The sequence below is a fragment of the Notamacropus eugenii genome, chromosome 6 (genome assembly GCF_028372415.1).
Source record: "Notamacropus eugenii isolate mMacEug1 chromosome 6, mMacEug1.pri_v2, whole genome shotgun sequence".
Taxonomy (NCBI): Eukaryota; Metazoa; Chordata; class Mammalia; order Diprotodontia; family Macropodidae; genus Notamacropus; species Notamacropus eugenii.
The window spans coordinates 51,377,300-51,392,187 of NC_092877.1; the positions used below are offsets into that span (position 1 = coordinate 51,377,300).

The 14,888-nt window shown below is 39.2% G+C and overlaps 1 protein-coding gene across 1 annotated transcript in view; it reads right to left on the reverse strand.

Moving 5' to 3' along the window:
- Positions 1–14,888, reverse strand: part of POLN (DNA polymerase nu) — a 260,105-nt gene that overhangs the window by 76,216 nt on the left and 169,001 nt on the right. The window contains exons 9-10 of the mRNA XM_072620027.1: positions 10,758–10,840; positions 21–152 (exon numbers count right to left, since the gene is read on the reverse strand). Coding sequence (XP_072476128.1) covers positions 21–152; positions 10,758–10,840 — 215 coding nt within the window. The remainder of the gene's footprint in view (positions 1–20; positions 153–10,757; positions 10,841–14,888) is intronic.

The window sequence follows — 14,888 nt, forward strand, 5'->3', positions numbered from 1 at the left end:
AAGTAGAGAGGTTTAATTACCTTTGTGGTGGCACTGCATGATTGTTTCCTGGGTAAAGTCATGGATTTTCTTGTATTTCTGGAGAAAACTCCCTATAAATTGACTGGCTTGAAGAGCAGTTACTCCAAGGCAAGTAGCAAGTCGTTCTTTGCCTTAATTATTGATAAAAAACAAAGAAGGAGAAGACTTCAGTCACATATCACACGCAATGATGATGATCCTATTCACTAGTCAGGGCGAGAACCATTCTATTTAATTCAGAAACTGGATTTTGTTCATTCTCAGTTGTGTATCAAGAAGTAGGTCATTTGATTACTACAAATTACTTGGGTTCACCTTACTCTAAAAAATTATAGAAACCTAAAATAATAGATAATTTCTAAGGTCTCTTCCAGCTCTATACACTAAGATCCTATAGGAACTCAAATGGAAAAAAAGACTAACATTGAACCCCAGTGTCTTCTACCTACACGCTGATAAAAATGTTGGTGTTAAAGGGGTTTGAGGAAGTCATAAATGGGTGATCCCTTTCAAAGGAGGACTAAGGCCTAAATTGATTGCATGACTTATTTCCAAATGTCTTGAAATAACTGATGGATGCAGGTAGGTTTAGAAAAGACATCTCTTAAATCTCAGACCAAATGATCTAAGAATAAACTGAGAATAAACAAAATCCAATTTCATTTTTCAAGGCCTTTGGACTTAATTAAGACTGTATGAAATCTTCATGAAAAAGTTATACTTTATTTTGCTACTAGAAAATCTTTAAATATACTCATGGTATAACTTACATCTAGGTTTACTGAATAAAGGTAACAAGGTCCCCATCTCTTCAACAAGCACTCAGACTACTTTTAAATAAATATCATATATCAACAGTCTTTGTGTCACCCTATCAAAAATATGCTCAGTACAGATACAATAACATATAAAGTGAATAAGATGGTATAGTGGAAGGAGAGCCGGATTTAAATCAAGAGGGCTTTGGTTCAAATCCCAGTTCTGCCAATTATTAACTGTGACCTTAAGTCACTTAACTAGGTCTCAGTTTCTCTCTCTGTAAAATGAAGGAATCAGATCAAATGACCTGTGGGGTTTCTTTTAGCTCTACATTTATTAAAGTATTTAAATAGCCCAGTAGCTCAGCCCTAGAAGAGAAATGAACTTGGGGTTGCTACTGGGGCTTACAACCTGACATTCTGATGAAATTCCTCCCTTCCAAAGGGTCATAAAATTGTAGCAGGATATTGTGGCTTAGACTTCTTCTTGAAAGTAAATATACTCTGGGGACTGTTTAATATGTAATTTCCTTCCTATCCAATATCATCACTGGACATCTTATTGGCCTTGTTGTCCAAGTAGGATGATGTAGATGATCTTCTCCCCCCTTCCTCCCAAGAATCATGATGCATGAGGAAATCCACATTGCTCTAGAAGGTCTGACTTCAGAACTATTCAACTTGGGAACTCTTTTTTTCCCCCACAACTTAATATTTTATTTTCACCCAATTAAATGTAAAAACAATTTTTAACATTTGTTTTTAAAATTTTTTGAATTTCAAATTCTCTCCCTCTCTTTCTTCCCTCCTCCTTCATTGAGAAGGCAAGTAATTTGATATAGGTTATACATGTGCAGTCATTCAAAACATCTTTCCATGTTAGTCATATTGTGAAAGAAAACACAGACAAAACCCTAAAAAAAATAAAGTAAAGAAAAGGGTATGCTTCAATATGCGTCCAGACTCCATCAGTTATTTCTTTGGAGATGGATAGCATTTTTCATCATAAGTGCTCCAGAATTATCTTGGATCCTTGTATTGCTAAGAATACCCAAGTCATTCACAGTTGATCATCACAGTTGAACATTATACTGTTCTTCTGGTTCTCTTCATTTCACTTTGCATCAGTTCATGTAAGTCTTTCTAGGTTTTTCTGAGAGCATTCTGCTCCTCATTTCTTATAGCACAATAGTATTCTATCACAATCATATACAAGAACTTGTTCAGTCATTCCTCAATTGATGCTCATCCCCTTGATTTCCAATTCTTTGCCATCACTAAAAGAGCTGCTATAAATGTTTTTGTACCTGTAGGTACTTTTCCTCTTTGTTTTTTATCTTTTTGGGATATAGACCTAAGTGTGGTATTGCTTGATCAAAGGATATGCATGTATTTTAGTCCTTTGGGCATAGTTTCAAATTGTTCTGCAGTTGAATCAGCATACAGCTTCTTCAACAATGCATTAGTGTCTCAATTTTCTCATATCCTTTGACCATTTATCAACTGAGGAATGACTCTTATTCTACAAATCTGACTCTGTTTTCTATATATTTGAGAAATGAGGTCTTTAATTAGAGAAACTTGCTGTAAAATTTTTTCACAGTTATGATGACTAACTATGGATTTCCCTCCTTCCTATCTTACCCCTGTTTTCTCTCTTCCTGTCCATTCTCAAAAGTGTTTTGTCTCTGACTTTTACCTCTTCCAATCTGTCCTCCTTTCTCTCATTCCTTCTCCCCTTCTCTTATTCCCTTCCCCTCCTATTTTCCTGTAGGGTGAGATAGATTTTATACCCAACTTAGTGTGTATGTTATTACCTCTTTGAGCCAATTCCTATGACAGTAAGGTTCATATGCTCCCCCCCCACCTCTCCCTTCTTCCCCTTCACTATAAAAGTTTTGCACCACTTTTATGTCAGATGATTTACCTTATTCTTTCAGTCTGAAAATGATCAAGCAGAAATTTACACATTCAAAAAACCAGAATGGAGAGAAGAGGCAATTCCATATTTTGGGAGCTGAGATAAAAACAGCTGAGATCCTAAAGCAGGCACCCCAGCTACACATCCTAAAGTATAGGGTCAAAGGAAAAATAGAGATTATTGTCCAATTTGACACGGACTATTAATGATGATTCCCTCAATTAATGAGCAGACACACTTTTGGAGAAGCCCCCTGGATTGCCACACATCCTTTCAGCAACCCTTCCTTAACCTCGCCCCTTCCTGAAGCCTAGAGTATAGAAAGCTGAGGCCCTGTTCTTGTGCTAAAGGTACTCCAGCATACCAGGAGGACACATTTCATGGTGGCCCATAATCTAACCATCACCAGGGCTCTGCAAAGCTTCTATTACTTTAGCTTTGGTGAAGTGGCATGCTCTAGGATGACACTTCTAATCATCCTGGTTCCCCAATCCAGTCCTTGGGCATTTTGTCTCATTGCTTTATTTGCAAGTAGCACTTTCAAACTATCACTTCCTTAACTGTGAGTACTCTCATGACTTCCTAGCCCCACTCCAACTCACTTCACCTTTCTCCTAGTGCATTCCAGGGGAGCCTTTGGAGTTCAAACTCCATTGAACACAAACTCCTCTAGAGCCTGGGTTCATCCCTACTCTTTCTTACTCTTATTTTTGTACAGATAAAGAAAATTTTCACATCTTTCAGTCTGGCACTTTGGGAGAATGCTTCTAGAGGGGAGTGGAGACCATATGTAAACAAACAGTGAGTCATTAGCTATGAAGTTTATGAAAAGGATAATTTTGTTGCTTTTAGCTGAGGCAGTTGGTGACACCAAAGTTTCCACCCTAAACCTTAGGATCTAATTTTCCCATTGTCCCACATCCCTGACAGCTGGAATTACTGTATGTCTGCTGTTGTTTGCTCAGTGGGGCTGGGTATTTGTGTCTTCTGTCTCAAATTGCTTCAGAAAGGGCCATATCATAGGGTCAGCTTGACAGTAAGATAAGGCATTGCCAAGCAACCCAAATGGAACTCTCTGAGGTTCTGAGATCTGTAAAGGCCTTTCTGAAATGCCATTTTTTCTTTAAACTTATGAGCTGTTGATATGATGAAATAACTTATATAAAACTGACATGGGATAGTTATAAAAGTTAGAACTGATTAAAATTAAAGCTTTCAGGATAGGAAACTTCAAGGATCATCTCATGTTTTCCCCTCCACAGTATCTTTTGCACCCTATTGTCTCTTTGACACTTTAACTGCTGGCCCTCATCACCTCTTGCCTGAACTATGATAATAGCCTTAATTGTCTTCTTGATTTTGTTTTCTTTCTTTCCAATCTCTCCTCCCCTTATCCTCCCAAATAATCTCCCTAGAGAACATATGTGACTGTCATTCCCCTGCTCAAAATACCTCAAGGGCTTCCTATCGCCTCTAAGATAAGATACAAACTCTTATGTTTGTCCTATATGGCTATAGACTCATACCATCTAATTCCCTAATTCCTATTATGTCACAGAAGTGATAACTCCTTTTCCTTGCTACCTCTTCCAATATTTTCATCCTCATCCTTCCAAACCCCCACCCCCATCTCCTTCAATATTTCCTTCAAAATGCTCCTTCTGGTACCCTTTTCTCTTGTTCTTCAATTTCCATCATATACAGCTTTACTCTAGTTAAGTCATCCACTAGGGAGATCACAATTGGGTCACCATCATTTAAAACTCTCCTCCTCTGTGATCTTGAACTTTTGGAATTCCTTTCCCAATCAGAGGACCTGGATCTGGAGCTAGAAGGAAGGATGGCAGCCATCCATTCTAATCCTTCATCTTACATGGGAACATTGTGACCCAGAAAGGGCAAGCAGCTTCTCAAGGTAACACAGGAGATGAGGAGTGGAACGAAGATCTAAACTCAAATCTCATGACTCCAAGGAATATACTCTATTATTCTATGCTGTGTTGGGTTCTCCAGTCTCTTTGTCCCAGTCTTCCTAATTTTTCTTTCTCCCTATGATCTCAGGCGCTCAACATCCCTCCCTATTCTCCCAGGCTATGATGGGGTAATGGTGGTAATTTTTGCTCTGACCTCATTTCCCCCTTTTATAGTCATGACTCCATATAATCATTTCAACTGTTCACTGTCCTCCACCTTTGGATCTCTTGTCCTCTTATTCTATCACCATTTATTCTCACCTTCTTCTGAACTTGGGGTTATCCCAACAACCCACCTTTCTACTCCTTTTCCTGAACTGCAGAACTGGTCATTTAATTGTGCCAACTGGATCCACTACAAATTTATGTATAAAATCTCATTATTGTACAAAAATACTTGTATTCTTCCATCAATAGCTCTTTATCATGTTCTCTGTGGTGGTTATTTCAAATATTCTACCTCCTCAGTGCTACCTACTACTTATCTTTTTGAGAATGAAATTGCTGCCTGGAGAAACTAAGGAACTTTCTCATTATTCCTAATCTAAACTTTAATCCTCAAAACACCTTAGCTCTAATATCTGAGAAAGAGGTGGCTCTTTTTCTTGTAAAGGCTCACCCCTCTACCTGTGCTGTGGATCTCATTCTCTTATGTTCTCTGGTTACATTTCTGTTTGGTCATTTCCTTACCTCTTCAGCTTCAACCACTACCTTTCTACTGGCTCCCTCCTCTCTACCTGTACAGTAATCAAGTCTTACTTCTACTTAAAAAAACCTTCATCTGACCCTATAATTATCTCCTATAGCTTTCCTCTTTTCTCTGATAAACTCTTATGAAGAACCATACATACTTTCTGCTTCCTTGTCTTTATTGCCCACTAATTTCTCAAGCCCTCACATTTTGGCTTCTAATCCCACTATTTTACTGCAGTTGCTCTCTCAAAGACGATAAATTATCTTTTACCTACTAAATCCAATGGCCTTTTCTCATCCTTTTCGATCTTTCTGTAGCTTCTCATATAGAGTATTTACCCATCTCTCAGAATAGATTCTCTTTCCTTTGGTTTTCATGACATTTCTCTCTCCCACTTCTCTTCATACTTGTCTTCTCTTTCTTAGTCTTTCGCTAGATCATCACCTATCTTCTGCACCATAAGCATCTCTCAAATACTACATTATCTCTTCTCTTTTGTCTCTACATTCTTTCCTTTGGAAATTTCATCAGCTACCATAGGTTCAACTACCATCTCTACATGGATGACACCCAAATATAAATATTCAGCATTAATCTCTTTCTAGAATTCCAGTCTTCATTATCAACTGTCTTATGGACATCTCTACCTGAAAGTCCTACAAATACCTCAAACTTAATAAGTTAAAATCAAAACTCATCATTTTTCTCCCTAAACTTGGCTGTCTTCTGAATTCTCCTATTTATTTTGAGAGCAACACTATCCTTCCAAGTCACCGAAATTCACAATCTTAGAATCATCCTTGATTTTTTCTTTTTCCTCATTGCCACAACTAATCAGTTTCCATATATTGCCAACTAAATCTCTATAGTGCTGATGCTGATAAAGCAAGCTAGACAGTCTTTATCCTCGAGCAGCTAACATCCTAAAGGGGGAGTCAACACATAATAGCAAGCTAGAAAGGGAAGAGGGCATGAATGCATCAGTATACTGTTACAATGGATGCAAAGTGATACGAAGGCCTGGTTCAGTTTCCCAGGAGCAAAGTATGAAGTTTCAATGAGAGCAGCATGAGGAGGATGACCAGAGTACAGCTAAGTAGGGCTATAAATGGAGCAAGTGAAGTCCAACTCAGGAGTAATCCTTAAAGAAAGACACCCTCATACATGTGACAAGCTTTGAAATTTTAAGGATAAGGACAGGATTTTGCAAACTGTCAAAGAAAAAAGGAAAGAAATACTAAAAGATAAAATGACTTCTGACTTACCCTTTAGATTCTGGAGAATAAGATGCTTTTTAGAAAAAAATTACACAAAGTCAAGAGCTATCACTATGGGCATAGTCCCTGGTCTGGTAGATATTATAAAGGCAGAGGGAAAATATTTCAAGATCTAGAGGATTTTGTCAACAAAATCCCCCAGCTTCAAAGATTCCTATGAGAATGAACAGATGAATCAAATTTATATCTCATTAGTATATATACTAGATTGTCCATAAATCCTGATTTAAAAACTTTTTAAATTTACTTTTTTACCAAAATGAGTGTGCATTTTATTCCTTCCTTGAGTCAATATGATGAGAGTATGCTTCATGTTTTCCCTCTCACCTCCCGCCTTTTTCTTCTACTGAAAAGTCTTTTCTTGCCCCTTTTATGAGAGATAATTTGCCCCATTCCATTTCTCCCTTTCTCCTCCCAATACATTCCTCTCTCACACCTTAATTTTATTTTTTTAGATATGATCCCTTCCTATTCAACTTACCCTGTGCTCTCTCTCTATTTGTGTGTGTGTGTGTGTGTGTGTGTGAGTGCATAATCCCACCCACTACCCAGATACTGAAAAGTTTCAAGAGTTACAAATATTGTGTTTCCATGTAGGAATGTAAACAGTTCAACTTTTATGAGTCCCTTATGACTTCTCTTTGCTGTTCACCTTTTCATGCTTCTCTTCATTCTTGTGTTTGAAAGTCAAATTTTCTTTTCAGCTCTGGTCTTTTCATCAAGAATGCTTGAAAGTCCTCTATTTCATTGAAAGATCATTTTTTCCTCTGAAGTATTATACTCAGTTTTGATGGGTAGGTGATTCCTGGTTTTAGTCCTAGTTCCTTTGACTTCTGGAATATAATATTCCATGCCGTTCGATCCCTCAACAAAGAAGCTGCTAGATCTTGTGTTATCTTGATTGTATTTCCACAATACTTGAATTGTTTCTTTCTAGCTGCTTGCAATATTTTCTCCTTGACCAGGGAACTCTGGAATTTGGCCACAATGTTCCTAGGAGTTTCTCTTTTTGGATCTCTTTCAGGATGTGATCAGTGAATTCTTTCAATATTTATTTTGCCCTCTGGTTCTAGAACATCTGGGCAGTTTTCTTTGATAATTTCATGAAAGATGATGTCTAGGCTCTTTTTTTGGTCATGGCTTTCAGGTGGTCTCATAATTTTTAAATTGTCTCTTCTGGATCTATTTTCCAGGTCAGTTGTTTTTCCAATGAGATATTTCACATTATCTTCCATTTTTTCAGTCTTTTGGGGTTTTTGTGTGTGTGTGTGTAATTTCTTGGTTTCTCATAAAGTCATTAGCCTCCATCTGTTTCATTCTAATTTTTAAAGAACTATTTTCTTCAGTGAGCTTTTGGACCTCCTTTTCCATCTGGCTAATTCTGCTTTTTAAAGCATTCTTCTCCTCATTGGTTTTTTGAACCTCTTTTGCCAATTGAGTTAGCCTATTTTTCAAGGTGTTATTTTCTTCAGCATTTTTTTGGGTCTCGTTTAGCAAGTTGTTGATTTGCTTTTCATGATTTTCTTGCATCTCTCTCACTTCTCTTCCCAATTTTTCCTCCATCTCTCTTACTTGATTTTCAAAGTCCTTTTTGAGCTCTTGCATGGCCTGAGACCATTGAATAGTTATTTTGGATGTTTGGGATACAGAAGCCTTGACTTGTGTGTCTTTTCCTGATGGTAAGCATTATTCTTCCTCATCTAAAAAGATGGGAGAAGACATCTGTTCACCAAGAAAATAACATTCTATAGTTTTTTTCCCTTTTTGGGGCATTTTCCCAACCAATTACTTGACTTTTGGGTCCTTTGTTAAGAGTAGTGTATACTATGTGGATCTGTAAGATCTCAGTTCCTCTAAAGTGGCATAAAGTGTGCATTGGTCTGGGAGCAACATGAAACTTTTGTGCCCAGAATCTGTGAGTAGTAGTTTCCTCTCCATGACCACCTGGCCTCCAGTTCCATCAAGCCAGCACTGGGGGGCTGAAATTCAGATAAGCTGCTCAATTCCCCCAGGGACTTTCAGCAGGGGAAGGGCTGCCATTCAGTGTGAGATAAAGATCAGCTGCATCAGCAGCATTAGGTGGGGGGCAGGGCCTCAGCACAGGGCTGAGGTAAGGATCAGATGTTCAGTGCCCCCAGGGGTTTTACGATCCAACAATGGATGTGGGCTGCTGTAGGGGGCTGCTGTGGGAGCTGCTGCCACCCGATGGGGCCTCTGCTGTGCTGCTGCCTGAGGCCAGAGCTATGGGAAGACCCTGCTCCCTTCTCAGCCAGCTGAAAAAAACCTTCTCACTGACTTTTGGCGCCTGTGGGTTGAGGGATCTGCAAACCGCCACTACTGCTGCTGAGGATTCTGCCCCCAATGCCTGTTGGCATCCTCCTCCTGGAGCCATGCTGCCCAGCCAAGGTTGGGCTGGACTCCACTCCAAGTCCAGTGTGATAGACCTTTCCCGTCAGCCTTTCAGGTCACCCTGGGCTGGAAATATCCTCCACTCCATTGTTCTGTGGCTTCTGCTGCTTTCAAATTTGTTGAGAGTCTTTCTTTACAGGTATTTTTATGGGCTGTGGGGGAAGAGCTGGTGTATGTGCATCTTTCTACTCTGCCATCTTGGCTCTTCCCCAAGAAAGTGCACTTTAAAGGAGCCTCAACACAAAGACTATATCTTGCATTAGATCACCTATCCTGATATTATGTTTAGAAAATATGATCACCATACTTAAAAGAGATAAATGGATTAAAACATTAACAGAAGACTCTCTCTCTACTATAGCATGCTGACTCTAATTAGTACCTCAGTACTTCTAGAGTCTGGATTACAAAGTAGTGAGCTAACCTAAGAATACAATCAGTCATTGGGATGTTGTTTCCAGGGAGTTCAGAGTTCCTAATAACTTCTAGAAATATAGGACTCAAATGTGGAAGGGGGCTAGAGGGAATTCCATAGTATAGTAACTACTTGTATAGTTTCTCTGACAAGTGGTCATATAGCTTCTGCTCCAGACCCTATTTGAGGAAATTCACTGGTAGCCAAAGAAACTCAGGCTGTTGTTGAACAGCTCCCATTTTTAGGAAGTTTATCCTTACATTGAGCCAATATAAGTCAGTTATTTGTGGAACAATATGTATATAAATTGAGGATTTCCCTTACTGTACTTCCTTTTAAAAGTCTTTAAGATATAGAACACACAACATTAATAAATTATGTAACAATTTTCATTTGTGCTTATGAAATAAACTTAAGAAAAATAGCTTTATTTCCTATAATGTTCGAGACCATGTCTTCCATGCAATGCCTGCAATGTACTGGCATCACCAGCTGAGGGCTTTAGATGGTAAGGAATGTTCTATAAGGTGGGAGATTTTTAAAAAGGAGAGTAAAAAGGGGAAAGGATTGGTAACATGGCCAAGAGAGGCAAGCTGCAGCTTTGGTTGCCAAGGGAGAGAAGGAGCTGTATAATCAAGGTGTTCCTGAGCTTCAGTGGCACATCTGGACTGAGATGATGATGATGATGGTGACAATATTATGGTGACAACTGACATTTATACATGTGGCATCTCACTTAAGCCTTATATCAACTCTATGCGGTTGATAGTACTGGCATTATTACTCAGTTTTGCAGATGAAAATACAGTTTCAGAGAGGCTAGGTAATTCAGTCATTCACTACCCTCCCTTAAGAAAGTATTGGCAAAATAATCCCAGAGGCAGATGACATCACACTACAACCATCCACTCCTGGGGCCAAGTTCAGAAGCAGCTATGTCTCCCTCCCCGCGCCCTTTGCCCCTCCCCCCCACTCCCTCCACTGTGCTGGGAGGTTAGAAGGATTAAAGAGGAATTAGAGGATAACTTCCCTGTGGCTTTGGAGTATGTAGTCCTGCATGCATGAGGACAGAGATTGTTCTGTTATTAGATTGCCTTATTTATTATATCTCTTTACATCTTAATTAAATACTTTTGTTATTAGATTTACATGCCTCTGGGATGGTTCTGCAATAGAGTTATACATTGGGTAGGGACTCTGGCTATGAGATGAATAATTACTATCCCCAAATAGCAACACTGAACCTGGGAGTAATTAAGGGATACAATATATTTAAAAACAATTCCTACCTGCTCCATACACCACTGAGTATACAACTCGCTTGGTCTGCTCCCTCTCCACATGTGTGACTTGTTCAAGAGGAATTCCCTTCCTAAGAAAAGAAAAACTTTTATCAGTTCTCAAAACACAATGAAATTGCATTTTCCAGGTATGCTCACCAAAATAAAAAAAATCCTGCTGTCCAGACAACATTGAATATAGTACCTGCATTTTTAAACATCAGCCTAGAAATCTACACTCATAACTTCATACAGAAAAGTTCCTGGTTGATCTACAGTACATGGCCTAAGTGTGGAGGATTCAGAAAGTGAAGGTAAAAATAGTTCATGGCACCCCATTCTTTCAAAGTTGGTGTAAGAGACAAACCATGAGTATTTGCTACCTATACTTCAAACTTTGGGAAAGCTTTGATGTTATGAACATATACTGATGCAGACTTTTCCCTATCCCATCCAAAGAGATTTGGATCTATCTGCCTTTCACATCCCCTGGACCACATGCTTTGATGGAAAGACTTGTCTAGCAGCATAAACTCAGAATTAGGGATGAACTCAATGTATAAGATAAAATAAGAATTAACCTAAACTCTCAACTAGCATTTGAATCGACTGATTTGTCAGACATGAAAGTTTGAAAAATACAGTCCACATAGGACTGGGTGTAATGTAAATAAATATGCTGCCTCTTGTCTGATACTACATATAGAATCTAGAGCTAGAAAAGATGGCAGATGATAGATAAATCGAGTCCCAGGGAGGGGAAGGTAAGTGCCCAAGACCTGACAAGGAGTAGAGGGAAAGATTAGAACTTAGGTCCTTCAACTCCAAATTCAGTGCTCTTTTTACTGCTCCATATTAGTACAAGTCCTTGGCCTGCCCAGCCTCGTACCTTAGGAGATCCATCAGCAAATACACTGTGAGGCTTTATTACAGGCAAAACATTGTTAAAGTACTATAGGAGAAACGTGGCTAGTACGAAGCAGAGTGGGATTCGAATCTAAGTTTTCTAACTCTGAGTCCAGGGCTCTTTCTAGTACACCACATGGTCCCTAGAGATAAGGGAGTGGAGCCTGCCAAATCACTGGGCTCTTCTACTCTCTACTTCTCTTCACTTTGACCCAACAACAACACTTGAAATAACACTCAATAATGATACCTGAAGGCACCTTTGTACAAAGAGGTCTTTCCTATACTCACTCTGCACACATCACAGAATACCTGCAGATCAGCTTTTGCTTCAGGTAACTTTAATACTCATTTCCTCTCAAATAAAATAATCATCTCCTTCTGTCCCCTCCTTACTGACTAATAAACCCAATTTCACTTTTGGTCTTTTCCTTTGGCAAGGGCCTCCTCAGTCTAGCTCCTATTTATCTTGCCAGCTTAATTCCCTTATGTGAAATTTCTGTTCTGTTAGGAGCCCACCTACTTGGAAATCTCTTGGCAAGATCTGAATTACAATTGACATGAAGTTATCATCGAGTTACTTGGAATTGATAGGGGAGGGATAAGGGGGAAAATAGCATAACTCACTTCTCTAGCCAGAACTATGTACTCTCATCTTACATCTTACAGATGAAGGGACTAAGGCTCAGAGGAATTAAGTGAATTTTCCAAAATCATACAACTAATAAGGGGCAGAGTTGAGATCTCGAACTCAGGCTCTAACTCCAAGTCAAGTGCCCTTTTCATTATATCAAGTTACCCCAACTGGCCTAGTTCCCTTAACAGAGTGCATACACAACTGCCTCAATGCTTTTGCTTCTGGTATTTTCCCTCCAAAATTGTCTAAGTCCTTCTTGTCCTTCCTGGCTCAAGTGAAATTCTACCATCCCCATAAATTCTTCCCTTTTCATTTTGACTTTCTTCCTTGAACTATTATCACAGTTTCAACTCTGTGCTGTCATCTGGCACTTGGCATAAATGATACTATAGTACTATTATTATTTTTTGTTGTTGTTGAATGAATGAAAGAAAAAGGCATTTAAGAGTTTATCATGTATCAGGCATTATGTTAAGATCTGGGGGTACAAGTATAACCAAGAGAGATAGTCCCTGCCCTCAAGGTGGTTATATTCTAAAAGAAGAAGATGTCATATATAGTGGAGCAAGAGTTAGAAAGGGGGAGGCATGGCAAATGTGGTGGCACAGCTTGGAGATAGTCATGAAATGGTATCATAGGTCCAGGACCATGTAAGATAAGGTTAAAAAATCACCAATCGGAGCCCAGAGTCCTAGAAGTGGAAACTTGAATTCTGGTGGGAGAGGTTGAAGAGAAGGCCAAAGTGTAGACACACAGCTTGGAGATAACTAGAAACTGGCATGATGTGTCTGGGACCCACCATTTTATTCATATATCCTATTCTCCTTCTAAGTGCATCGAGACAAGAGCTACCTCTTATTGATCCACAGCCTATCACAAAGCCTTACTTACAACTGCAGGGCAGTTTATAAATCACAGATAAAACAACAGCAATGATGACTCTCAGATCTATAACACTTTAAGTTTTATAAAATGCTTTCCTTATAACAACTCCATGAAGTAGGCAGTACAAGTATTATTGTCCCCATCTTAAGGATGAAGTAATTTCTGAAGTGACTTGCCCAGGCTCACAAGTAGCTGGAATTTGAATTAAGCCTCTCTCCTGACTTCAAATCTAGAGCTCTTTCCACTTGCTGGGGATGGCAGTAATAGGCTGACCATGAAGCCTATGGCAGAGCTTTGCCACTTCCAACACCTATCTAGTGACCAAGGGAAGACATTTTCCTGGTTTAATAAATATCCTCCCCACAGTTCTTTGCTCTACTTTTGAAGAGAGCTGACTCATGATATTCTCTAAATGGCAGCAGATGGCATAAATAAAGCACTCTCTTCTCAGATAATGATCCTGAATTAGCTAGAGTAGAATACCCAAGAGAAAATAAGTGGTCTAGGAAAGTGTAGTGATGCATGTGGACTGACTGTACAACAGGTAAACTTTGGGCCATGGAATGAACTGTTTGTACCAGCATGGGGTGAAGGGCAGGACATCTACAGGTATGACCTGTGGGGCTCTTTGTCTTGGGGGGAGGAACACAGGGGATGGGCAGACCATGACCTTGTCAAAATATTTGTTTCCTATTGATGAGATGGGAAAAAACTGTCAGTAACTGGGGATTGCTCCAATGGTTCCTTTCTTGCTTCTAGTTATCTCATTTGATTGGAATACCCTTGGAAGTTAACCATTAAGGTTTCAGTGCTCAGCTTCAGAGATCCCTTAGTGATTACTTCAGGCCTACCCACTAGATGCTGAGACAGGATAGTCCATATAGCCCTGGGATATAGTGGAAACAGCAGTGAGTCAGATTTCTTGGATATGAATTTTAACTCTGACATTTACTAGCCATATGATCTTAAGCTTTCATCTCTAAAATGGGGCTAATTGTACTGATTCTACCTCCTGTACTTGATTGAGAAGCAAATGCTTCATAAACTATAAACATCTATAGAAATGTGAGATGAGATGTGAGAGCCTCAGTTTCTTCATGTCAAAGAATGCTATTCAAAGTGGCACTACCCATCATCTTACAAGGATTGTTGTGAGGAAAATACTTACTCAGCTTTAAAGCAATACAGAAATGCATGTGAAGAAGAGGATGAGCAGGAGGAAGAAGATGATGATAACTTCATAGGCATAATAGTCACTGCCCTGAGTAGAAGCCAAGGATGCCCATGTTTGTGGTTGCTAACCCAGGCTAATGCATAGTGCCAGTGACCTAAGCTGTCTCTTGCTTGGTTTTTGAAAATTATTTTGGCAGTGGTATTCTCAATGGGAAAATTCCAGTTAGATCTAGTTCATAGTTCGGTTGCAAAGTATTAAAGGTGAAGGAGAGTGGAGAAGGAACCTGGTCATGCCCTTTGGATGGAGAAGTCATTCAACTTCTCTGGGTCTCAGTTTCCTCCTGTGTATGAAGGAGTTGAACTATATGACCTTTAAGATCCCTTCTAGCTCCAAATTTTTAATTCAATGACCCACTGTACTCTATACACAAACTTACATTCCCCTTTTTCTTGAATAAGAACCTTAGGAATCCTTCCCTTTGCTCCTTGGTGCTGAACAGATGTAGTAAAAACTGATCTAGTGGATGTGGGACCACATA